Source organism: Nyctibius grandis, chromosome 1, assembly GCF_013368605.1.
Source record: "Nyctibius grandis isolate bNycGra1 chromosome 1, bNycGra1.pri, whole genome shotgun sequence".
Classification (NCBI taxonomy): domain Eukaryota; kingdom Metazoa; phylum Chordata; class Aves; order Nyctibiiformes; family Nyctibiidae; genus Nyctibius; species Nyctibius grandis.
In genome coordinates this window covers 27,720,688-27,748,421 of record NC_090658.1, presented here as the reverse complement: position 1 = coordinate 27,748,421, position 27,734 = coordinate 27,720,688, and the positions used below count along the sequence as shown (strand labels likewise).

The following is a 27,734-nucleotide window of genomic DNA, read 5'->3' as shown; positions in this document are numbered from 1 at the left end:
TGACAGAGAAGGAACGGATCTCATGTGAAATGGAGTTTCAAAGGATAAAAAGTTGCTGTTTCCTATTAGTCATAGTTTTGAAGATTAATGTGAGTGAGGCACTAATACTCCTTGTGTGCTGCTATCACAGAAAGAAGGTGCCTGCATATATACTGGCACCGAACCTACAGGGTTAAGCTCTTGTCAGACTGGGAACGGCTGTACTGGGCTGGCTCAACCCAGGCCAGCCCTCAAGCATTCCTTGCTGCACTGCTTCAGCTCCAGCCAGAGTGACTCAGCATGACATTTTCAGGCACCTCCTTGTCTGAGGGAGTATTAATGAGGTCTAAGTGCCCTATGTTCCCCATACCAGGAGATTTCAAATGTTACTCTCCGAACTTTTAATGATTTGGAGAAGAGCAGCAGATGTAGAGTCCTGAGGACTAAGCTCCTTGTTTACCCACCACCTTGGGTGCGGAGGGGGAGACAATGCAAGTTCTGCCTGGCTGCCTGGCCCAGGTATGGTGTCTGCAGCCATGGGAGTGGGGAGGTGGATTTCCTACGATGGGAACAGGCAGGGCTATCATGGATGAGCCATTTGCAAAGGCAGGACTCATCTCACCATACTTCGATCACCCAGAATTTAAACATCTAGTCTAGGCCAGTTGTCTGGGCTGCCTCTGAGATCAGTCAGGAGAGACAAACACTGTCAGCGTAGGACTCATCCTTTGACAGGCACTTCTCTATAATAATTGAAAAAAAAAATTGAAAATGCTAAAACTTCAAAAGGTTACCAGTCTCACTTTGAGGGTATAATCACTAGGGATTAGTCTGATACTACTAGGCTCTTTGCATCAAACAACTCTCAAAATAGTGAATGCTATCAATCTGGGCTAGATATCAGAACCTTAAGGGCTCATCACCCTCCTACCACTCTCTCTGAAATGTTGCATTCCTCATACAAATGAAAAATGAAGTGCCATATCTAATTGATCTTGAAATAATCACCAAATTGTCATGTACTAGTTATTTTGACTTCCCCAGCTGAATCTACCATAAATGGGACAAAACATGCACATTTTCCTTGGTTAGCTCTATATTTACATATGTTCTTTCTCTTCCCTCATTTTATTATTTACATTTTTGTTCAACTACCAGCTTTTCTGGGCTTGTGAAGTAATCACAGAAGTGAGGAGTAGTTTGGTGTTACTTGCTGTAATAATCCCCTTGCTTAAGCAAGATTTTAAAGGTTTTTAAATAACAGGCCCAGCAACCACAGCTTACAAAAACAGACTGTAACTTCTTGTCTTAGTCTGAATTAAGTCAGGGAATTGCCAGATCTTAAGAGGGGAAGAAAAGAACAGAGGAGCCTCCAGAAAACTAGTGACTCTTCCATGATATCAAGCTCTTGGGAAAAGCAAAAGCTCATTAAATTTTACCAATTATCTGTAAATGAAAGACTGAAAAAGACAATCATCTTAGTTTCTTTTAAAGGAAATCAACTACTAGCCTGGAAAAGATGCTATCTGCTGTATATTTCTCTCTTGTGCACTGTATATTTTTCAATTTCTGAAAATTTTAGAATATAACCTACATTGTGGATGCATTTACATTTTTCTGAATGATCAGAGGTGCCTTAAACTTCATTGCATGTGAACTACAATTAGTAACAATTAAAAGTTCTAATCTTTGCCACAGAGAAGTAGCCCTGACTAAATAAGTCTTATTAGTGAAATACTGACAATATTAGTACGCAAGAGATGCAAAGTTGGGTGTATGTTTTGATGTAACATTGCTTTTCACTGTAACGCAACCTCAAATAATAACATCAAAAACTGTTGTTCAACTAGTGGATCAATAAAATGTACTCAGTGAAGCCTCATTCCCTGCTTAGATTTAATTTCTCTTACCTGGTCTCTTCTGTAGCTATAAAGAAACCATCATCTGAAGCATCAAGCCAATTTTGCCTCTGTCTCTTGATCACTGGAATGGTGCTTGTCTTAATGGCACTTGCACTGGCCTGCAAGGCCTTACCATTAGTCATATGAACATGGGGAGCAGCATGCTGAAATCATAACAAAAAAATGGGAAAGGTATTTGCCTGAGAATAAGCATAATTCTCTTAACTAATTCTCCTATAAAGAGCAGCCTACACACAGCATCTTTCTCAAAAACCAGCTAGTCCTCCTCAACCAGTAGCTGGGGGTCAGATAACACCCTGGGCACATTGACATGTTTTATCCACAGGTCCTAAAGCTCTTCAAAAACTAAATTAACTATTGCTAATGCCATTTTATACAAAGAGAAACAGAGGCATGAATCAATGCCATGAACTAAGCAGTTCTGCAACAAAACCCCATTGATCTTAGGAGAGAATTCACATTTTCTGAGCAAAAAAAACAGCATCCCAAACAATGAATCTTGTTTTTTCATCCAAGTATGGCATTAATGTAATTTTTAAAAAAACATACTTCTCACTTCATAGGTCCTTACTGTCTGTCTTTTTAAGTAAAAGTCACTGCATAAGACAAATGATTTGGTCCTGCTGCTAACCTAAATGGAAGCAGAGTAACAAAGGTTTATATTGCCTTGCTGGTACCATGGTTCTTAGGTTTACTCACCAGTCATTACATATTATGACTGCAATATGTCTGCATTCATTTTAATACAGATAATATTAAACATAAAACGATGCATTAATTTTCCACTAAACCTTTACCTGGAATGACTGTGCAACAAAAGAGCAAGTACTTAGATCTTATGAGAGAAGCTGCCTTCTGATATATGAAAAGGAGAGAGGGAAAATAATGTTTTCTATACCGTCTATAGGAAACATTTTGGAAGAATACCCCTTTACAAATATATTAATTTGAGAAATTTGAATCTTTTTTCCCACATAATTCATTATCAGCAGGACTAACTAATAACATGATTTGATTAAAATAGATATGATAGAAGACATTATACAAAGATGAATGCTTACTCTCTCTCACATGGAGTCAACATCATGTTTTCTTAGGAAGAAGCAATATTTTCATGGTGAAATAATACCAGTATTCAACATTGCTCATAGCATTTTTGTAATATTCCTAAAATGCGCACACAGCTGCACAATTCATTGGAGTACCCTCTAATTAGGGGACCAATTCCACAGTCACTGAGTAAGGAAGGGGCTGGCAGCATCCACAAAGACTAGCAGAACAGAACAGAAAACTGATCTCTTATGTCATAAAAACATAACAGCCAAAAATAATAAACAAGTGCTTCATCTGCACAATTCTTACACTTGTATTCAATGCATTATAGTCACATTATGCCTCAACTTTCAACACACCCCAATCCATACCATTTGCTTCCCCCAGTAGGACAAATTTTATGCATTTGACAAAGAATTCCAGCATTCATTATTTTTGTGCAAATAACTGAACAATCTCCTCTATGATTCCTTAGATCTAATGTAACAAAACCAAACAAGAAGAGCAACAAGACATCAAATCTGAGGGAGTCACAGATAACTTTCTTAGAGCTAAACTATTTTCCTTTGTCTTAGAAACAAATAAGGCTTATGGTGAATTTAGTTGCTGTCACAGATAGTTAGGACTGTAAAGCTATTTTTGTAGTTCCTCTAAATATTTGTCTAAATTTTTCCATTTTTTTTATTCAGTGTCTAGACTGCAGTTTGGTTTTCACACTTTTTTTGTGTTGGCTTTGGTGAGGAGGAAGAAGTAAAGGATGTGCTACTGGAAGTAATTCAGATGTTATTTAGAATAAATTCGGGATAAAATACATAGTTTGGATGAAATTAGAAATTCATGAAAGTATTTGACTGATGATGTCTTAGTGTACAAAATGGATAGTGCTCAAAAAGTGAGTAGGAATTCATGCATGGAAAATGCTGCCATACATCAAATTTCACAGTACATCCAAACTAATTATTTTTATCTGGCAATAGTCAGTGCCATACGTTACACAGGAACATTCAAGGACTCAAAGGGCATTTTTTTGCAGTGCTTCCCCAGTCAGAAATGAGTTTAAGTTATCAAATATAATTGTTTATATCTTTTCACAGACGTCTTTCTAATACACCACTGAATGTTTCCTTTACTCAAGACAGCCAAAAAATGTTCAGGAGACATACAAGGTACAAAAAGTGCATTTCCTATGGCATAAACTCTGAGGAACAGTTAAGCCTCATGGAAAAAGTATGTGGTTTTTCATAATACTTTTTCCCCTGGCAGAGACAGATGTCATTACTAGTTCTGAAATTCTGTTTTGTCTACTTTTATTAGACCCTAACTCTTATTCCAGGCAAGAGATAACATTCCAAAAAATAGTGCAAGGGTTACAATATCATCTCATTTCTGTTGCATCATATTGGTTAGAATTTTCTCTTTTATTTTGCTTCTCCTCCAGTCCTTTCAAGATATTTGAAGAAATTAATTGCATTTCACTTAAGGAAAAAAAAAAAATAAGATCATTGTTCTCCAGTCTGTGTGCTAGAGACCACATTATCTTTAATTTCTAGTTAATCAAAACAATTGAAGTTCTCAAACAATTTAGGAATAGAAAATCAGTTCATTAGTTCCTCTCAAATATTTACCACTGTGTAGAAAAATGAGCATTCAATGCCACTGTCATACTAATATCAACACCAAGATCAAAATAAACTTTCATACAAAGTACTTGTGTTAAATGCTTCTTTTCAATTTTTTTTTTTTTTAAATCCCGCCCCCCCCCGCACACAATTACACTAGGTAGGTTATGAAAGCCTCAGGAATACTACCTGTACTACCACAGAAGCCCTATTCATTCAAAAACCCTGCATGCAGAAAGCTCCAATAATTTCATCATAACACTGCAATTAGCAGCTGGCATTTTGATTTTGACACTGTAATCACTAATAAGCTGTGCTGTGATTTTGCAACAAAACCCCTGGTATTAAGAGTCTGCATACCAGTGGCACATCACATTGACTAAGGGTGCTCTGGTTCAGGCAACATTACATCTAATAAAGATCAGAAATATTTAAGTCAGCACAGAGCTGTCTGGGAAGTGTCACCTGCTGAACAGGAGGTCTCCATGCTGCAGACTGAACACATCCTCAGAGACCTCTGAGACCAAAGGTAATCTTCTCAAGGTCTTCAACAAGGAGGAGTTTATGGGAAGACCATTTGTTATAACGTCTTCACAGCTTCACCTGACCCCTGCTAAAACATTTCTCTGTGGGTACCGTGCTCAGGTATTTCACCCACAGGTTGGATTTTTGAGAGCTGCAGGGGCATGAATTTCCCATTTGCATCCCTAAATGTTAATTTCCCAGTGAGCAACTTAGACACCTCCAACGTTCAATGAATGCAATAGTCCCTTTCACAAAGAAGCTGCATAAGAATGTGTTTCTCTCTGCCAAATCTTCTGGAAGCAGCAGCACTCGTTCAATCAGCTACTTAACTGTAAATATAGGTCTTTCAATACAAGGTGCACCAGGCATAAGGCTTTGTTGTGTCTGAGAAACAGAGGAATTAGCTTTATAGCATCACTCTACACGTGATATGTGCTGTAGTGGGTAGCCACTAGTCCAACAAAGTTTGGATGCTATTCCAAAGACACCCACAAAGACACTCCACAAACACCTTATATTAAAGTGGCAACTTAAGACAGCATCTTTATTATGGAAGGTAAATCTCGTATCTCCTCTAGCTCCCAGATGAATTTCAAGCACAAGGATATTAAGATGCATGTTGGAAAGTCAAGAGAAGAATCCTGTACAAATTCACAAATGGGACTCAGATACCAAATCGCAGACGAGGTTCCTGGCTATAAGTTTCTCAACTTGTACTGCGATATAAATGGCCAAGCATTTATTCATTGAGAGCCACTGAAGAGTCTGAAAAGACATCCAGCTTTGAAATAAATACGTAACACCAATAGGCATTATAAGTGTAAAAACTAATGGTGAATGTTTATGCTGTGGCTGAAAGAATGTTTCACTGGATTATCCTAAATTCCTAAATGGACTTGAATTTATTATCTCTTAAATTCTTCCTCATCCTTTCAAAATGGAAAAAATTCCCATTGCCTTAAATTAGCATTTTTAGAATTTTTGTCGCATCTTTAAATCAAATCAATACAAACAGAGCAAAAGCAGCACACTACATGGAGAAAAAAAATATCACTAGAAGAAATCAGGCATGGTCAGATGATTGGTAATAATCCATATTAATTAGTTCAATATATTTTGCACTGACCTCATTATACAGGATATAGTGTAAAACAAGTGTTGAATTACATTAAGTTTAAATCAGGTATTGATTCTGTTTTGCCACACCTGGAGTGTTCTTACTTGCAAAGGCATTAGCATTATACCTCTAATAAGCATCAAGGTTTGGGAATGGTTTAGTTTACTTATTCATAGAGATTTGAGATGAATGCAAAAATTACAAAACACAGTCTCCACACAGCATGGAGTCACAAACATTGATACTGGCGTGTAGGCACACATCCATTTTGGGTATAGAACTTCATGTAAGAAACCCAAAGGCTATTAAAAAAAAAGATATTTTCAAACAACAGATCATACACAAGAAATTAACCAAACAGTCAACACAAGTATTACTTTTGAAACTCCTGATTTGCTATCAAACCTTTCACAAAACACCTAGAATAGACATAACACTGAAAATCCAAGTCAATGACTTTTCTGTGCAGGGGGAGAGGGGGAGTGGGGAAAAAAAAAAAGACGACAGTTTACTTTCCAAAGCATCTGGGCAAAAATACTACAATATTTATACCCTCTGTATTTCATGGAAGTTACACAAAAGCTGAATAAACCATGTCTTTAAAAGTAGCATTTTTAAGTAAATATTTACTTACAGAAATCAGTGATGAAAGACTAACCTAGGTGCCTATCCACAGAGTAAGAGGAAATTTGTTTCATAGTTAAAAAATAGATAATCCTTGCCCCACCGCCCCAGACCCTTAAAAATTTTTCTAGTTTTTTATTTTTATGAACAAGAATCTGAAACAAAAAATAGGGAGCCACCATTGTATTTAAATACAGAAGAATTCCTGTAACATTCTCAGAAAAACTGCACTTCTTTTTCCTTAGCAAACTATGCTCTATTCCTCATTGGCTTCGATCTTAACATAAATCTGAATCTTCAGAGACAAGATCAGATTTAATGCCTTACTTACATTATTCCACCACCTATAAATGAAACTTAAAAGGAATTCAAATACTTCACCTTGGTAAGACAAAAGCTTTTTTACGTCAAAGCATCGGAGGCAGTATACAGGTTTGCTGCTATACCTCTCACATTCTGACTAAAGATCATGCTTTCACTTTTTACCTGTTACAATATCAACCATAATAGGCAGAAAAAGGAGACTTTATTTCAGAGTAATTATTCAAAAATGGATCTCAGCAGTATTGCTTTACTATGTCCATATTGAATAGATAATCTCATACTGTTTCTAATGCAAGGAACAGTACATTTTCTGGCTTTACTGACATATTCTACCTACTCATTGGAGAGTAAGAAATTTTCCATTACACATTCAGTTATGCTTCAGCTGCAGAGAAGAGTGGACAGATTGTTATAACCTTTTCACACTAAACAGAATACTTATTTTCAATTGTACTTTATTTAAGTGCAATGGACAATTATTGCACACTGACTGCAGAACATAAGTCTGAGTGGTCTGAGTTGTCAGCAGAGAGGTTTGGAGAGGTTCACAATAGAGGAACCTTGAGAACAGAAGTTATTTAAAAATTCTCTTATTTCTTTAAAATTTGGCCATGTTTTGGTATGAGGACACATAATAGGCAAAACCCCCATTTCTTTGTGTCAGTTTTTAGAGCTGGTTTGATACATTAAAGATACAAAAGATACAAAAAGAGACTGACCAAATGTGTTATCTTCAGAGTAAAATCAATAGGAAAAAAATAAACAGAATGAAGAGTGAAGTTTTCACCAGCTTCAGCATTAACCTCTAGCTCTTTTCCTGATACCAATGCAGAATTTAAAAAACATTGAAAAATTTTTCAATCCCTTCCAAAATTTTATAGCAGAGGAATACACTTGAATACCTAAGCATCTTACTTTGAAATGGGTCAATTCAAATCAAATTCACAACAAACAAGGATTACATCACATCCTGTAGAAAACAGAAACATCACTTTTTCTAGACATATCTCTACTATTTCGAAATTTTCTGATTGGTAGTCCTCACCTATTTATTATCCATTTGCACTGGATTATTAATGACTATTGATGGTAAAGGCAATGAACTATATTTACCCTTTGGCCCCTGTTGAATCAAGTATCTGTGTGGGAATTTACAAGTCCCACAAACGCTGCTTTTTTCTTCTGAAAAAAAAGAAGAGGTAATAAACTTGAAGGGACACCCTGAAAACTGTAGGAATAACACCAAACAAGCTCACATTATGTTTTGTTGGGTTTTATTCTAGAATTTCAAAACTTGCCTCAAAAATTGGTCTTTTTCCAAAAGTGGATAGCTCTCCCCCCACATACCTACAGGATAGGCATGAATCATTCCCAGTCAGAGACAGGTTTTCTTTATGTGACTTTTTTTTAAGTCCTTATCTAACTTTTAATAGGACTTTGAAACAGAAAGATACTGATAAAATTTCTCACCCTATAAAAACCCAAGACAGACACTAAATCCATTAAGTTATGCATAAAGCTTTTTAATCTAATTTTTGAAGATGTATCGGTCCATTTAAACATTTCTCTTTTTCTGGAACCCAAAATATCAAACTCAAGGTAACCGGCCTCACAGGAAAGTGATGCAAGAAATTACTCAGTGTATGCCTTGAAGTTTAAATGTGCTCTGACAAATGTGATACACATAAAATGCAAAAGATTTTACCAACATTAATTTGACATAATAAAAAAATCAATTAAACATAACACACAAAATTGTAATTTGATTTTCACCTATTCAAACTGACAGCACTGCTACTTCTTAAGCTATTCAGCCTCACATCTTTTCCAAGGTTTCCCATGAAATGTGGCGGCAGACAGACTCGTTTTATCTCTGCAGTGATACTGGACTTTATAAAAAAGCATGCCAACGGCTTAAGACACTACTATACCCACTTCGTTTTCAAAGGAAAAATCACATCTACAGATAGATTGATACCTATAATCTCCTCTATACTTACCATTATTGTTCTCGTCGTATGGCTGGATGATTCTGGAAAACAAAAGAACCACAGTGTATTAGAGTATTGTCTTTATCCATAAAAGCCCTATTTTCTGATGCTCACCCTGAAGGCTAAGATGCTACTGATCAGAAATGCAGAGATTGGAAAGATTTCTCATGAAACAAGCATAAGAATCATCACTGGTCCTGAAAACATACAGCACACTATAGTATGCTGTTAACTGCACTCATTCTCTTTGCTTAATTATCCTCTTCTGCAAGAAAATATAAAAATGGAACTAATTCATAATTCATGTTTGAAGAAGTGGGTTTTTTCATTTTGCTTTTAACTTATGGCATCATTTAACACAGAGGATTAGCTCTTCAGAAAAAAATACAAATAGTATCAGCATAATTCAGTTACTATTCCCATTTGTAAAAGCTTTATAAAACTAGACAATCCTTTTTCTGAGAATTTTGAGATGGATCCTCAGTTTGAAACTGACAAAGTATATTGAGAAGTGTAACATCCAGAAATCTTAATTATTCTCTCCTATATGATAAATCAGGAGTCAGTCAACTGAACTCAGTTATATTTATATCAAATTGCCAAGGAATCATGACGAGGCCAATAGCTAACAGATTTCTCCCCACTGTTTAAATTAAACTATGTTTGCTTCGCCCCAGCCCCGCCCCAGACAGAAATCTCACCCTCTTTGGATTTAAAATGCTACAGTTGTCATATTACAGCTGTGTTCTCTTTCGAAGATGTATAACTTCGGTAACTAAACATCCTCCTGACCATTTTAAAAAAAAGGGCAAGAAAATTCGTTGCTGATCTATAGGATGCAATATGATGCTACTAGCATTTTCACAGACTTGCTCAAAAATTTGGGTAAGACATCATATCGGCTGTAGTACACAGAGTTCTTAAGGAAGAGACATTTAGCAACACTACATGCAGTTCTGGGTAAAATGTACACAATTCTGCATGAATTGAATCAGCAGAGTCAATTCTGCAAGTGACATAAACATACAATAATTACAATGTTCTTACCTAGGTTCCAAATTGCGATTCTTATGGGTGTCCCAACTGGCATCACTTACACAAAGATTTCCCCAAGGTTTTTGTTATTATTAAAAGTAGTATTATAGATTAAAAAGACACGAGAAAGAAGAGCTGCACATCTCTTTCTGAAAAAATGGTGATTACACTCTCAAACTGTTGTTTCTCTTTCATTTTGGTGAGTCATCTTAACTAGTCTGAAGGTATAGTTCAATCACTGATAGAAACAAAGACAAGCCATTTTAAACATCTCAAAACTATTTAGAAACCTCGATCTGGTATTCAGCAGTAATTCCTGTATCTAGTTTACATTTACATTTGTACAAGTCTTCATCCTTAATCAAATCTAATTTAAAAAAAAATATATATATCAATACACGTATCAATAACTTCCCATTGATGTGTTCTGTAATGTGAAAACCTACCTAAAGCCACCAATATTTTAGTTGTGAGCAACTCTCCCAGCCCCCTTTCCTTATCTTTTTTTCACGCAAAAATTATGATATATAAAAATAGATTTAGGTCACCAGTCCTCCAGGCAAGTTTTAAACTGGTAGAATAAAAATTAAATACTGTGACAGACTATTCCTGATACGTGAATATATTTGGCACTCTTATAAAGTAAGAGAAGATCACAGTAGAGTGAAGAATTCTATAATCTGTTCAATTTTTATCTTCACAGTAAAGTTATTTTTGTTATTACAAGTTTGTTTATTTTTTTGACATCCCAGTGAAATAACATTTCAGGACCTGAATGTTCCTGACAAAACCCAGAGACTGCATTCATGGAGGTATAACCACCTGAATAACTCTTGAGACAAGGACTCATTCCATTTATAAGCCCAGCTACCCAGAAAAAAAACAGCCTATCTCTAAGAGCACAACTGCATTTCATGAGGAAACCTCAACTTAAGCAGAATAATCAGGTTAAACAAAAAGGATGGGGCTTCGTCTCTTGAAATATAGAGAAGATACATTACACAGCACTTCCAGTCACCCCCAAAAAGATCAAAGCAAACAAACAAAAATCCATACTTTTAATACTCAGATACTACAGTAATAAAACCTTCCACTCTTACTCAGAGGTATGCTTTGGGCACAGCTTTATATGCCAAACCTATAAAAACTATGCTTAGCCATGATTGTCCCAAAATACTCAATCACGCTCTCAGTTCCACAGACAACTGAGTGAAAGAGAGAGTATCTCCCTAAAGGGAACTGAGGAACAGACAAATGTACCTGGAGGCTGTTAAACAGCATATTTTTGAAGAATACTTTACAGACGCTCTTAATGCAATGCCATATCCAGGATATTACCATATTGATAACTTATTAATAAAATCAAGAAAAGAAGAAAGATCTGTTGTATTTGAAGGGTAATATCCCTGTGTTATATCGTACAATAAAAACATTCTCCATTTTTTGCATATCTTTTTTTTAGCTTTTATTGCTGTAGATACTGAAATATCATCTAAGTTGCCAAACATCTTTTAGAAAGACCTGAGTACATCCATAAATAAAAAGCTAGGGAAAGAACTGTTTAATAAGTAGACATAGTCAAAAGATTCTAGGATTCAGCAGAGACTACCAATTAAGGCGCTGTCGTTACACAATTTAAACTCTTACATACTCTGGCACCCAAATATTCAGATTTTAGAATTGAGGAGACACTGATTTCTTCCAGAAAATAATTACACCCTGATTTGGCAGGATTCTGACCAATGTTCATGCATGAACACACACCAGCCAATTCTGTCGAAAACTTTGCTTTTAATTAAGGCAGCTAAGGAAGAAAGCCTTTGCTTCCCATTAAAAAGGCAGTCATGCAGCATTCAAAAAGGCGTGTTTTACAAAAGGTCTGCACACCCATGCAACCTCCAATGCAGCCTGAGGGCAACAGAGCTTATTTAAAAACCACAAATGTCTTGGTGTTCAACAGAACAGAAAATAAAACTTTGGATTTTCAGTTTTATCTGCCAAGTTTTAGAACGCCTTAGGGAATTTAAATAATCAGGCTTGAATTTCAGTGAAACTGGCACCAGTGGACACTTGGTTTATAAATGCATGCTTATAGCAAATGATTTTGTGCAAGGCAATAATCCATACTTGCACTTCTTCAGTAGAAAGGGAACTCCAGGATACAGAATGATTCTCCCCTTATGGCCAATGAAGTGCTAGTGAAGTGGATTACTCCACTTTAAACAGAAATGGTCAGACAACATCACTAACAAGGGGTTTTCGTGATCTGATGCGAGTAAATTACAGCAAATGTAACTTCAGTACTGACAAGATGTTTTGAAGTTTTATTATTGTGGACAAATTGACGCACCAATGGCAGAAACTGCCCAAGATGCTCGTATGCTCTTTCCACAACATATTTATTTGAACTCAAATAGAAATGAGTAAGTTGTAAAAAGAAATTTCCTCACATTAGAAAGTGTCTCCCCCTGTTTACAGGCACTAGGTGACTATAAAATTTCCCACTGTAAAACCGTTTAAGGCTAAATCAGAAAAAGCCCACTGCTAACGGATAGTGCCAGCTACAGAACTATTTCAAGTTTATACATTATTCCCCAGCAACACACTTTTGGGTTTTTTTTCCCCTTAAGGGTTCTTCAAGCCAGGACAGAAACCACAACCTTAACAACACTCCAGTCCTTTTCCAGCTATTCATGTGCTACGTTTATATGTGCTATTCTTTAGTTCTGCTGATAGGAAACTTAATTATCTGATATTCATCTTTCTCATTAACACACATTAACAGGATCATCAGCAATACTAGTGGGTGAAAGGTGCCCTTTTCTAAACCTTCCAGAATAAATACTCTTCAAGATAACGTCATTTAGACATGGAAAATAAAGGCAGACATGCAACAGCAGAGGTGTTTAGTCCTAGTAACACTCACAGCTTATCGTGGTGCATGAGACTATAAAGAACCTTTTCACCCAGGACGGTCCACCTTATGAGACAGGCTGAGAAAGGAAGACTGTTTCACTATTTCTTCTCGAGTTATGAATATTTTCATAACCAAAATAATTGTTTTATTCCAACCGGTTTGTGGCCGTGGAACAAGTGACTTTAAGTGTTACTTCAAAAGTATTATTAGAAAAATATATATCTTGTAATCATACTAAGAATGAGTTTGACTTTATTTGAGGAAGACCCTTAGTCTCCCAAGATTGAAATTTGAAACACCAGAGAAACAATATACAGACAACAAAAGCAAAAAAGCACAAAAAACGTACAAAATGCTCACAAGGCATTTTCCCCAGACACAAGAACGTTCCAGTTACACTGCCTAAGCACTTTCTGAAGGTGCCTTCCATATTGCATTATGTAATAAAATTGTTAAGAACTATTGCTCTGTAATCACAGCTTACAAATTAACCAACCTACTTGACAGTAATCATACACAGACGCACTTTAAGTGTGAGCTCCAGATCTCGCATCCAGAACACGTAATTCATGAAGTAATACACTCCTAATCCTGTTATCCAACAGACAGGGTTATCTTTCTGCAACTTTAATTCTTTAAAATAATACTAGGCAAAAGTAGTGATTCCAGGAATTAGGTTCTGGTTATCTGCATTGTGTTTCGAATGTTAACTTGATTATAGTGTTTTCTTATTGTTCACTATTTAAGAGATGATTTATTCTGCCTATTAGAAAAGCCAGTGGCAATTTCATGCCTACATGTTACCTGTATATAAAAAAGAAACACTGATTCAGCAGCAAAAATTGGGCAGTTCACCATGAAGTGCCCTTTCCTCCACCTGCGATCCCACATAGCTAGCTCTTTCTAACCCCTGCTGTTATTAAGAGTTATCAGAGGTACGTGTTACACTGGTGAACACAGAGATACAACGCTATAATCTTTTCATAAGTATTCATTTCCTTACTACAGCAAAATGTAAGTCATGTCTGGCTCACTCAAAGTGGTGCATCAAAGCACGATTGTGATTCTAATCTTGTGGTTCTTCTGAACCAAATGTAGGCAAAGCAGCCTTGTAAGTCCAAAGATACATTTTAAAGGAAAGGAAATAAAAGCAAAAATCCCCTATTCAATTTCTAGTATACTTCCACCCTTGGAAATAACTCACATTTCAGAAGATATAATAGGCCTGAGAACTACAGTTGAATGGATATTGTATTTTGACTTTTGCAAAACAAAAGCGATCACTGTCTATATTTAAAAAATCCACAACACAGTGATATGCTATGCTAATGCTTAGGAACAGTTCCTTCTCAGAGGAAATTCAAGGAAGCATGGTTTTGCAGGAATGGTTTTGCTCCTCCCAAGTCCTCCTGTAACCAAATTCATCATAGAAAAGTCACACTGCTTACCTTTACCCACTGAAAAAATACTCTGCAATTTGAGAAGTCTTCGGACACAGAATGGAAGACTCTTATTTGTAATTAAAGAACTTCAAATACTTGGGAGATAATTGTAATGTGAATTCAATGTAGGCAAATGATGACTGCACATTTATCATTGCAAGATAATAATTTTCTCAACCTTAAGAAATTCTGTGAAAAAAAGATATTTCTCTTCTATTTTTTTTTGGACAAAAACAACACAGATTTAAATATTTTTCTCCTTGCTGATTATTTTTCATGTTAGTTCACAATGTCATTTGCATCACTGGGGTTGGAGAACTGAAGACCAAAGTGGGGAGGGTGGAAATCATCAACTCGTTGTAAATGAACTGAAGGAAAACAATGTTTTACAATTCAAAAATTTAAATAGAAAAAAAAAATGGTTTGAGACATGCAAACATGAGATGTAGTAGCTTATTTCTACATATGATTGACAATGTCAGCAGTAACACCCTGGGGTAATTAAGGCCTGTATCATTTTCCAGCTACGTAATTTGGGATCTGGAAGTTGTCACTAGTTCAGTTCATCATCTCCAGTATCATCATTTGTACCTCTGCAAAAACAAGTGAATATACTGACACAGAAATGCAAGCTTTAGAGTGTTTTAGTTTTCTACTAAATATTTAAAATGATCGCTTCCAATTGGACAGTGAAAATAGACAGAAATTGGCTACTCTTGTGCAAGTTGCAAAAATCAAAGGTAAAAAGGTTGTTAGGTAAATCTCTTTAGAGTCAGAGATGGCTTTAATGACTCTGTATAGAACTATGCGTGACAAGGCTCTTACCATAAACCATTTCATACCATGTTATAAAGAAATATCATGTCATGATATAAAGAAATGCTCTGAGTAATATACATCGGGAAATAACCAAGAGTCATAAACACCATTTTCCTAGTCCTCTGCTTCTCCAGTAAACGGCAGTAATACAACATCAATTTTTCCACTTTCCATGCTCACATTTCCATCAATATCAGCGCACACATTTCAGTAAGAGATCTGTAGCCAAATATTTCAAAACATTTGCTGGCTACACCAAGGACCAAAGCTAGAATGCACATGCCCAAAGTAAATTTCAGAGGAAAAACTGGAACAATATGGCCATGGAACAATATATAACTTTTGTTTCTCACTTTTGGGAAAAGTGGGTATACACAATTCAACATTAATCTCACTTTGTGTTTCAGCACAGAAGAAATGGCAAAAGTGGATTCACACAGTAGCTTGTTTATGACATCTCATTTCTTCTCTTTCAGTTGGAAATCACTGGTTTGCAAAATGAGGTTTATAACAATTTAGGTAGATTTATAGTTTATTAATATGTAAGAGAAAATTCAAGGTTTTATTTTCTAAAGTAATGGATCGCCAGACGGTTTTTGGTATGCATTCCATGCTGCTAGCCTGCCACCACAGTAGAACACCTCCATCTCTGCCAAAAAATAGTATAACAACCATCAGATACCTTTGAGAAAAAAACACAGCTTCCTCCGCTGAGAAATTCCATCCTACAGTGAAAACTCCTTCCTTCTAATATACCTTCACATAGGGTTATGTGAAGTTAATTATAAAGAAGCACATATTAGAACTGTTTTCTCTGTTTCAAGAAAATTTGGGGCAGGAAAGGCTCCAGGTTCCCTGCTTGTCAGTTAGGCAGCTTATATTTTCATGTGTTTGTCAAAGGAAAGTCTCAAATTCCGCATGGAAAAACAGGAGTGAAATATAAGCCTTTCTTCCCTGCTTATCTCCTCAACAACCAATACTATGAGTCATAAGGAGAGAGAGGATTGACCAAAAGAACATCTAAGAGAGAAGGTGCATTTTTTGAGGTCTTTCTCCCTTTGCCAATTGCTCATGTCACTTTCTCATCTTGCTCTGCCAGAGATGTGCAGGTTCCTAGGAAAACTGACCCAAAAAATGCTGTCTCATTCTTAGATACAGCTGCATACTTCAGTATAATGAGGAACAGAAATTTGGCTGTTGAAAGAATCCTCTTGAAGGCATCAGGACATCTCAGCCTGAAATACAGCATTAAAGGTCTGGGAAGGGGAAGAGAAAAGTAGGACCGGGGCTGTTGATTAAAGTAAAATACCTTATGTAAAATACCTTTACCTCATCTTTCCAAATATTATATGGAAAATTATCATCACTCAACCTGCCAAAACAATAGCCTGATGTGTAACTTGACTACTTGGATATACTGTTACTACCAGTTAAGCAGCTTGTGGGTGAAAGTAATTGCTCGCAATGTTTTCAGACACTGTAATTTAAAGATCAGATTCAAAATACCTACAAAGCACTTAACAGCCACACCTAAATCTTCCCATCATCAACTCCAGTCATAAAACCAGATACACATAACATTCTGCAATGCCGTGATTTTCTGAAGGCAGAGTTTTCCCATTTGAAAGAGACTGTCTTCACTGCTGAGAACCATTTAAATATCTTGTGTTGACTTCCTTTTCAGCAGCAATGGAAATTCTGCATCTCAGAACAGTTAAAAGCACCAGCATGCATATTACATGAAAACTCCCCAAAGTACTATGATTTTTTTCCAGAATGGAAAAAAGTTTTCTGGCATTTTTCATTCCATCCTACAGAACGCGAGATTTGCTGTTGTTTGAAAATAAAAGGAAAAACACTTTTCTAAGACCATCCAGAAAAAGTCTTTCTCCTACAGGGAAGGACACAAACAACCACAAGACCTTCTCTCTAGTTACAATACACAATGCTTAATTGTAGAATTTTATTTAGGTCTATGCCTTATACATGGGTTCATGCATACAACTACAAGTATATCTCTCAGACATTACTGACTGACACTCATATCACTTAATAGAAAGGTATCAGAGCACAAACCCCACCAATTAGACACCACCTGGACAGGTTAGATAGATGGGCCGAGACCAACGGCATGAGGTTCAACAAGAACAAGTGTTTGTCTTACACTTTGGCCACAACAACCCCATGCAGTGCTACAGGCTGGGGGAAGAGTGGTTAGAAAGCGGCCCAGTGGAAAGAGACCTGGGGGTGCTGATCGACAGCCAGCTAAACGTGAGCCAGCAGTGTGCCCAGGTGGCCAAGAAGGCCAATGGCATCCTGGCCTCTATTAGGAATAGTGTAGCCAGCCGGTCTAAGGAAGTGATCGTCCCTCTGTACTCAGCACTGGTGAGGCCGCACCTTGAATACTGAGTCCAGTTCTGGGCCCCGCACTTCAAGAAAGATGTTGAGGTGTTGGAGCGAGTCCAGAGGAGGGCGACCAAGCTGGTGAAGGGTCTGGAGGGTCTGACCTATGAGGAACGGCTGAGGGAGCTGGGGTTGTTTAGCCTGGAGAAGAGGAGGCTCAGAGGTGACCTTATTGCAGTCTACAACTACCTGAAGGGAGGTTGTAGTGAAGTGGGAGTTGGCCTCTTCTCCCAGGCAACTAGCGATAGGACAAGAGGACATAGCCTCAAGCTTCGCCAGGGGAGGTTCAGGTTGGACATTAGGAAGAATTTCTTTACAGAAAGGGTTATTAGACATTGGAATGGGCTGCCCAGGGACGTGGTGGAGTCACCATCTCTGGATGTGTTTAAGAAAAGACTGGACATGGCACTTAGTGCCATGGTCTAGTTGACAGGGTGGTGTCAGGGCAACGGTTGGACTCGATGATCCCTGAGGTCTCTTCCAACCTGGTTGATTCTGTGATTTATGAAGATATAAATGTGCTTCCTCATCATTCTCAATAAAGACCGAGCAATAGTAGTCAGAAATGACAGACTCCCTCATCCCTATCAGTTGGACCAGACCCTTGCTGGAGGTGTATCTGTGGAAAAATGAAGGGGGAACTTGTGCTGCATTGGCCAAAATCAAGACTCAAGCCAACGTAAGACCTCCCTAAGAAATGCTAATCATGTTCTTATTTATTACTCTTAAAAGCATTAAACCAAATACTAATGATGTCTCCCATCATCTCCCCCAACTGCCTCATAAAGGTATAAAGAAGTGCCATTTCCATACCACATTGCTTTATTTCTGAGCCAATAATAATTTTGTTAATAACAATTTCTGTCAAAATATGGCACTCAACTCACCTAGGCAGTAAGACTGACTTTAAATATGCCAATCTAAATACATATTTATACAAGCCTCAGTGACATTTACTTGAATGCTGTAAATTATTGTATATCTTAAGTAAACATATTTGTATGGCTTCTTTACAACAACTTTCTAATACTGTTGGAAAAAAGCAAACCTGAACATGCAGACATTTTTATGTCAATAACATTAAGATTATGAAAATAGCAAGAGATAAGACTTAATATAAGCCCATTGTGCTCATTTTTGTTTGCTCATTTCATCAAAGCATGCACTGAAAGACAGAATATATCATCTCCATAGCAGGCTTTCTGGATACTGTTAATTGATACAACGCAATAAATTCAGCAACGATCAATAGTATTTTGAAACCAAAAAAGCTTTTTAGTATATTTATGGTAACACAAAAACTCCAGAGGTTGGCAAAACCTTTCATTGCACAGATAGCATGCCGTGGTCAGTGCAATTACACAGAAACCACCATTTCCCAAGTCAATCTGGTCACTGAGTTTTTGCTGTGTACTGAAGAGAAGCTGGATACATACAGCCCCAAAAACATATTTGATATTTACCCATAACCAGAGAAGGGGTTACATGGCAAATATTAAAGGTAATTGTTTTTAAGTCAAAAGAAACAGAGGACCTGTGCTGTTGAGAATCATTACTACTGGTTTGATTGTTTTAGAGAGTTTGGTCTTCCTTTCATTTTATTTACACTTTGCAGGCTTTTAACTAAGGAGAGGGGCTAGGATAAGAACTGAAATAGCCATTTTTAAATACTGAAATAGACATTTTTACACTAACAAAAAAGTTATTTAGGATATATGCTTTCCAGTAAGTTATGTTTTCACAGAAAATAGATAAGCAGAAATAATTATCTCCTAAAGCAATAACTTACAGTTCTCAATAGTAGTTTTTCAAATTAGATGTTATTTTGTGCAAATTGCCTTAACACAGTCAGCTGTTTGATACAAACTAATCAGTGGAGCTAATGACTGGTTTTACAAATTGTTTACTTTGAAGAGAACATCTGTAGTAAGTGGAAGAACAATTTTACAGACTTCCAAGCATGCCTCCTTACAGGGACATCATTATGATATTTACCTTGAACTTATTGCTACAGGCTCCTCTGCAGTAGAAATGTAACATCATCTTTATTTCCACGTGAAAGTCATTCATCACTCAAAGCTCATACAGAAAGTCCAGTCTAATGGCCAGCATTGGGGGTCGGGGCGGGGGGAAAGCAGCCTTCATTCACAATCCCATGCAGTAACTACCAGACCATCCCCGCAGAACTTCACATTCAAAGATCGCGGTGGAAATGCAGCATTTATGGCTAAGCCAATTAATGGCATCATCTTTTCTTCCAAGTCCCATGGTTGCCATCTTGGTCCACTGAATAGCTTGTGTTGACATGACTGTTACTTGCCTACTGTGTAATGGCTGCTTGCACACTGAGCAAAGTGATCCTCTCTTCCATGTATACTAAATATCCACTTTTTGTCAAAGTATGTAATGATTTTTATCTAGATACTATTAAATGTACAGTAGATATTTTCACTTCAAGATACAAATAGCGTTGGCAATGACAGAAAAGCATGATCATTATGGGATGATGATGGATAATGGATCAAGTCTTTCTTCCTGTATTTGGAATCTTGTTTCTGTTAGCTTGTCTAAAAAGAGAGTCCCTCTTACTTCTACCTCGACCTGTTCTGTGAAGCACGAAAACAGACAGTCACCTCTTTTGTGCAGATTATGTCCTGAACACTATTTCAGAGCCTAACTTCTTTCAGATTTCTAATCTCAACAACCTTATTCAATTACAGAACAAATAAACTAACAGCTTACAGAAATTACATCTCACAAAAAGACAGTTCAGGAAACACATCCATCTCTTTTCAGTGCAAACAAATGATACCCTGCTGGATTCTCCTGTTATTTGTATATGAGGTAAAACTGCTCATAGTTCCAATTGAAAATCTTTGGTTTTTGTAACAATTAAAAGATCAGTAATACAGAGTCACTTTTCAGAACAGAAAATAAAGATTATTTAAGAAAACTTAGCCTTACTCACAAATTTCCATCATTTTATTTTGCAGCTTTATATCTGATTACCATTTGCACCATCCTGTAATGAAGCGGCTGGATACCCCAGGCTTAAAGATCACCTCTGGCGCTGCACAGTGTACAGGAAAAGCCTCTCCTGTACCTCTGTGACACCCCTTTTCCTTCCTCCTCTGCAAGTGGTATAAATGCAGGGACAGTCTCTTTTTAAAGAGCTCCTGCCTTCCACCGGTCCTTACTGCCAGGACTAATTCATTCTTATTTTAACTGACTCTGTAACATGGTCTTGGGACGCAAGACACCAAAAGCTATCTTCTATTACCAATCACACTGTTGAAAATCCAGATTAAGCTGTGTTTAGAATTCACATACTAGCAAAGAGATTGGTTGTAAACCAGCAGGTCCAGTATTTAACAATTCAGCTATATATCAAGTAATTTAGCACAGAGTAATTCAAAAGGTCTTGCATATGCCTGCAAAATATTTCTTCAAATAAAAATGCAATGCAATAAATCAAAATACAGCATTAGTTGCATCCCTCCCTTCACCAAATTTGTTTTATCCCTTTCTTGTCGTTTTATACAGAGATGAAGGATTATTAAGAAAAATGGTAAAAATAATTTAACAGATGGCATTAATATACCCATGTTCAATTAATAAGCACCACCATTCATTGCATTAAGAATCAATGCTATAAATATGCTATTCCTATCTTGCATTTCTCTTGGTCTGTACCCCCTCATTTAATGTCATTTCTTAATACTGTATTCCCTACAGAAAGGTCATGAAACGTTGTTATTTCAGGTCCACAGAAACTTTTGCAGTTCAGAAACTTAAAAAATATTTCTTTCATATTCCTTCACATACCGTCAAGACCATTATGATGGCTGTAGTTTCTTTTTCCCAAAATACTTAGTGAAGAGTGATTGGAGGGTGCAAGCAGTCGTTTTGCACTTGGACTTTGAAGGCTTGATGTTGACCTGATTACATTGGGTTTCACTGCAGGATGAATCTCTGTTTGAGACAAAAGAGAAAGAGATAGAGAGAGAGAGATTGTACATACTTGATTTTCAAAATAAATAAATAAGAGTCTATTCAACATTAAATTTACATTTAAATTTTTAGTGAAAAGACAGGAAGTTTCTTCAGCACGAGTTTGCTTACTAGACCTTGAATAACAATTCAAACGTGAGTCTTCATACCTACAATTCTTCCAAATAAGAAAAATCTATTTTACTTTAGATTACCTAAATTCAATACTATGGTGTAGATGTGCAAGGATTTCAGAGATTAAAGAGATAATATAAATCAATCTGAAACAGGTCTGTGTTTGCATTTTCCTACCATTTTGAGGTTTGCACTGGAGCTACACACCTACAGCTTTTTAAGCAAGCAAATAAAAGCATTTTACTATAGTGAAATCACCTCAATACCTCAAGCTATTCAATATTTTCTGTCACAATAACAAGTTGCAAGGGATCTTCCCAAACACAAGTCACCAGGTGCAAGAAGTCAGGGAGCCAGCCACAGCAGGGTTCTGAAGCTAAAACTACCTCAAAACTGCAGTAGGAACACAAAAATCTGCACAAAAAGACTGCGCTGGGTTCCCCAGGTACTGCCAGACTCCCATACAGAGTCACTGCCAGGAGTCTCAAACATCCCAGAGTATCTAACACGGTTCACAGAGTAGGATTATTTTCGAGAAGGAGGAAGGTGGGTAAGAGGCAGTGAAACACATCTGGCCAGCACACTTCAGGGTGGCAGCTGCTGTGTTTGCCAAAAGCTGATACAGTGGGATGGAAATGTCTCAGTTATCTGCCAGATAAAAGTGGCAAAAGGAAGCCTCTGTAGAGTCTGCTTGGCCTTCACCAGGAATTTGCTGAAGCAATTAACTTATTCCCATCACACATTTGGGTTCAAAATGCCACCACCGTTTATGTCCTCGGACAGACCCAAATTTGCGAGGGAAGCCAGACCGCCCGAGGGCAGGTCCCCAGCCCTCCGACACAGCCACAGGGCACCAGCTGCCGCACGGCGCAGGTTGCGAGGTGCTTGCAGCCCCATTACAGCCAGCCACCTGATTGCCTCACGGAGCAGAAGAGACCTGTGGGCTGAGAACGTGAGGGCAGAGGGGCTGGGAGATGGGTCAGGAGAGTCAACTGTCCAAGGGGAGTAAGAAAAGATGAAAAAAATTAATTTTGCACCCCCTGAAGTGAAAGTGCTCCTTTCTGCTTTTTTTTTTTTTTTTAAATAAAATAAAGTGTAAAAGTTGGGAACATGCAAAATCTGAAGTGAGGCCAGGTATCCAAGGAGGAGGCCCTCCAGCCTCTGCCATTCACCGCTATCACGCAGGAGAAACATAAACCATTGCACAAAGTCAAAGTCCACTGCGATAGCGGATTTTTCCTCTGTCACAAATGCCAACGAAATGTGATATCCGAGCGCCCGCCTGCCCGACCTCCCTCTCTCGCTCCCACAGCAAGTCTTCACATGCAGGTACCCAGTCCACCCACCCCAGCTGGCCACCGGCCGTGGCTGCAGGGAAGGCTGGGGGAGCGCTGCCGTAACAGTCCCTACAACCTTCAAAAGGCAGAAATAGAAAGGCAACATGCCAACCAGTTTCATCAGTATCAAAATGGGTGGAAAGAAGTAGGCTGGCCACAGGGACTTGGGCAGGCTGTACTGGGAACAGCATGCCAGGAGGAGACAGCGCCTACAGTTCTCATGTTTGAAAAGACTTTGCTTAATTGTTAACCACTGGTTTGGTCAGAGCTTGCAACCATACTCTTAAAGCATGAACACCCTCATCCAAGATGCTTCAAGAGGGTCAGATTAGGAAGAGCAGAGAAGGGTAATGCACCAGTAGGTATTAGAATAGCACAGAGCACAGGTAATTGCTTCAGGGCAGTCCTGTAGATTCAGGTGTGTGTGTATGAAGGCCAGTTTGATGTCACCGATCTTCTCCCCAGTTACTTAGATGAAAGCTGTTTACTGCCACGCACTGCAGTACTCATCTGCTTTTCATTTAAAAGAGTTTAGGAACACCAAGCTCCCAGGAGATTTCACAGCATGGCCCGTTTTTCATGCTGTAGAGGACAAGCATCTATTCTGTGTTTTTACTAAAATGGGAACAGAGGCATGCTTAATGTTATGAACACTACTGACTGCTACAGCAAAACTTTCAACTGAACAGAAAGGTTTGCACTCTTTGCTGAAGATTATTGGAATCTGGATTCTAAAACGTTCATTTGGCAATCTTTTCCAATTTTCTGAAGGAAATGATTAATTTTGAGGGCTACCACCACTAAAATATTATGTGATTTGCCAAAGAGCTGCAGCAGCATCCACAATAATCCCAGCAGCTGGATCAACATACGAGAACTGGTAAACTGCTCTGTCTACAGTGCATAGGAGATATGATTTTATATTTTCAGGATGAGCAAACAGTTGAAGAAGGAAACATTTCCTTCCTTTGACTTTTCTTCAGTCTGGAAGTCACTAATCCTCCATTATTTTACAAAAAAAGCTGTCCTTTTTCTGCAGTAGAGAAAGGGAGCAAGACCAAACTCTCCTTTTAAGTTCTAGAAAGGAAACTTAATCAAACAGCCAGGACCACCTTCCAATGGACTGAGTCCTTCCTGTGGAGTCTTTACACAGTACACTCACACATTCCCTACATCTAGACTTGCTTCAAGTATTCGCATGCTTTAGATGAGCACATTCTAACTAGATGCTTCATCACCCCTGAGAGAGGTAATGAGGCATTTCAGGGGTTTTGTCTGAATTATCTTATCCCATCATATTATTGTATTATAGAACAATAATAATTAGGTATCTTTTATTTCCTGCTATTATCCTTATTCTATTGCCTAGTACTTCACTGAAAATCTCCTAGCCACCTGCACCTTCTGCTAACTCAGAAAACTAACTGTAACGTCCAAAAAATCCAAATTATCCCTTTTAGCCACACAACAAATAAACAGTTGGCCAGATTCAGACTATATGTTCATTTCTGAAATACAAATAAAACAGGAATAAGAATCAATACTTGAACAACCTATTAGGAACCTTTATTATAGGACCAGGTTGCAGCTTCAAATAAGTAATTAGCAAAAACAACTTTAAAAACTTCTATTTCCACTAATGTCACTACGGTAAAAAAAAAAATAAATTCAAAGCAAACAAAGAAAAGTCCAAGTCTCCTACTGAGTCACTTAAATAAGCATCCTGGATTCCACAGGTGCTTAAGCAGCTGCACCTCTTTCTCATCTCATCCCCTCAACATGCATCCCAGCTGGAAACGTTAGCCTGGTTTCCTCATAACTAGGAGGTAATATAGGACATTTAATTAGCCAGGGGTTCCCCTTAGGGGGTTTGTTTAGTAAGCACAGTGATGACTGAAGAGATTAGAGGGGATTAGCCCCAGCTCTCTAGAGGACAGGGCCTACTTTTAATGCTTAACCTGCCTCACCTGAGGAACTGGCAACCAAGAAGCAGAACAGGGATAAAGTGAAGCAATGACCCAGGATGTGCAGGGCACTGAAATCCTCTCTGCCTTACCAGTAGGGCTGGAAACAGTCGTGCCCTGAGAGACACAGTTAACTGTATGCCAATAAATGTCTATGGGAATGGCATGGAAGGAATCTTAGAAATAAAATAAATACCTCCTGTATAAACTATGACATGATAGTTAATGCTAAATTTGATGAGAAAAATAATGCAAGCATTACTTATTCACTGGAACATGCAAACAAACGTCCCAAACAAAAAACCATCATAAACTAGATTAAAAAAAACCCCACCAAGCTAAATGGCAACCCAAAAGCCATTTTCTAGCCATCCTCATACACCTAATTCAGATGCGTGTCCATAATTACACTGGGTACGCTTCATAACATATTATTTACCTTCCCCTGTACTGAGATACCTTCACTTCCCATACAGTTAAATGCTAAGCAGACTCTACAGATACCTGGTATATTTTAGCACTGTTAATCTTCTACAAACCCTTCACCTAAGTACACATAATGCTGTCTGACACTGTTCATCCATGTACTCCCACTAAACCTACAGACTTATGCTCCCAGAGGTACCAAGACAACCCCTCACCAACTAAACAACGTGGCACTAAAAACATGCAGTTATCTTCTAAGATTACACACGTGGCCATTTCCTCTTTTGACTACCCAAACAGGTTCAGCCAGATGAACCATCCATCTCCTGCCAGATTGCCCCGCTCACAACCACAGCTCCAAGTCAAAGCTGTCCTTTCCTCATTCACTCGAATGACAACAAATGTAATGCACACAGCTAGGGTGCCTGTAGGAAATTGTCACTGTTTTTTTTTCTTAAACTCCAGGGTAGGAGGAATCAAAATTCAGTGAGAGTGGGCATTAATTCTTCTGAATTCTTCAGTTTTCTGAAGTTTGGGTTTTGTTAAATTCAGTGTTCTAGGAGAACAGTTACAACCACTTTAATAGCTGATTTCTATTTCAGTAAGTCAAGAGACTGTGTTCCAGTACAAAAAAACCTCATTCATTGAAATTTTGAGAAAAACATTTAGACTGAGTTCTGTCCTCAGCTTTACTTCTGTAGAATGGGATTAACAGACTGCACAATTATTCACTGCTGCTCTGATCAATGGATTGATTTCTATATTCATTTGAGGATTAATGTAAAGCATCTGGGGTATCCCATCTCTCAAACGATTACGTAAATATTTAATAGTCAGTGGTGGTTCCTTGCAAAGAGGACTACTTTTTTTTTTTAAATAAGGAATCACAATTACCAGAATTTCTCCTCCCCCTATTATCTTATGCGAGTACCTTCACCTCCTAGCTATGATCTCAGTACAGATTTCATTGTATCTTTTAAAATTATGTCATCAAATTAAGAGATGAGTGTCTCGTTGTGGCTCCAGTCTGCTCCTTTCAAGTACATGGGAGCATTACAAGTGGATTCAAGGGACACAGTAGAGTAGCACTGGGATACTGAGTACCTCAGCTGCTCCTTGAGTGCTTATTTATTTAGACTACCACAGTATTTTTCACATTCTAAATTACATCAGGTTTCACTCTGCCATTTAAAACTAGTATCAGAAGACCTTCTGCCTACATCCTGCAAGTTCAATCATCCAGTTTTGCAACTGATAGCAGACTAGAATTTTTATTAATTTATTAACTTTATAGTTTTCTTTTTACTAGAAGCATCAATCTCTCATTCTATACATACAGAATGTTTAAGTATCAGTAAATACTGAATGTTCAGTTCATTCATTTTATCCTCTGGAGGCAAATACCCACCTAAATACCCAATGATACAGGACAGTGGTTTTCTGGTGCTTTTGATCTTCAGAGGATTTCCAGCAACTTCACAATGTCGATCTGCATCTGAGAATTTTAAAGAATGAAACTCAGTTTAAATATTCTACCATTACAAATATAATTAGGATGCACCAACCATTTTCTGACTTACATTTTTACAACAAATTTCTTTTTTCTTTTTTCTTTTTTCTTTTTAGCACATGTTCTTCTTTCTTTCATCAATGCTCATAATGATAGATATTTAAAGGCAGGCCATGTCCTCATTCATGCAAGTGATGTTATGATTTTTTTTTTTAAGTTATTGTAAGTTCTAACACAAATCTGATTGCATTTTTTGCCTACAAAGTCTTTTTTGGAGACACTCAGCTAGGCAAATGAAACACAGATGAAAATATGAATACTAAAATAAAAGCAACTCTGGTTATTAAAAAGAATTTACATGGAATTCTGCATTGTTTTCTACAAGCTTGTCTGGCCCTAAATGGAGTAATACAGAGGTAAGAAGGATTTAAAGTTGGGACTACTGATTTTGGTCATGTATTACTCGCATGGTATGGTGATTTGTATCATTCTTAATAAGTAAAACAGAACACGTGGGCTGTCATGGCAAGACGAAGCTTAAAAAAACCCCAACCCCTGAAAAAAAACCCTTTACTGTAAACTTTTGAACAATGTAGTCAATT

The 27,734-nt window shown here is 37.6% G+C and overlaps 1 protein-coding gene across 1 annotated transcript in view; it reads right to left on the bottom strand.

Annotated features, from left to right (window-relative positions):
• MTA3 (metastasis associated 1 family member 3) overlaps positions 1 to 27,734 on the bottom strand; it is a 144,589-nt gene that overhangs the window by 17,081 nt on the left and 99,774 nt on the right. Inside the window, exons 15-18 of the mRNA XM_068398164.1 lie at positions 27,031 to 27,117; positions 21,596 to 21,742; positions 9,164 to 9,195; positions 1,890 to 2,044 (exon numbers count right to left, since the gene is read on the bottom strand). Coding sequence (XP_068254265.1) covers positions 1,890 to 2,044; positions 9,164 to 9,195; positions 21,596 to 21,742; positions 27,031 to 27,117 — 421 coding nt within the window. The remainder of the gene's footprint in view (positions 1 to 1,889; positions 2,045 to 9,163; positions 9,196 to 21,595; positions 21,743 to 27,030; positions 27,118 to 27,734) is intronic.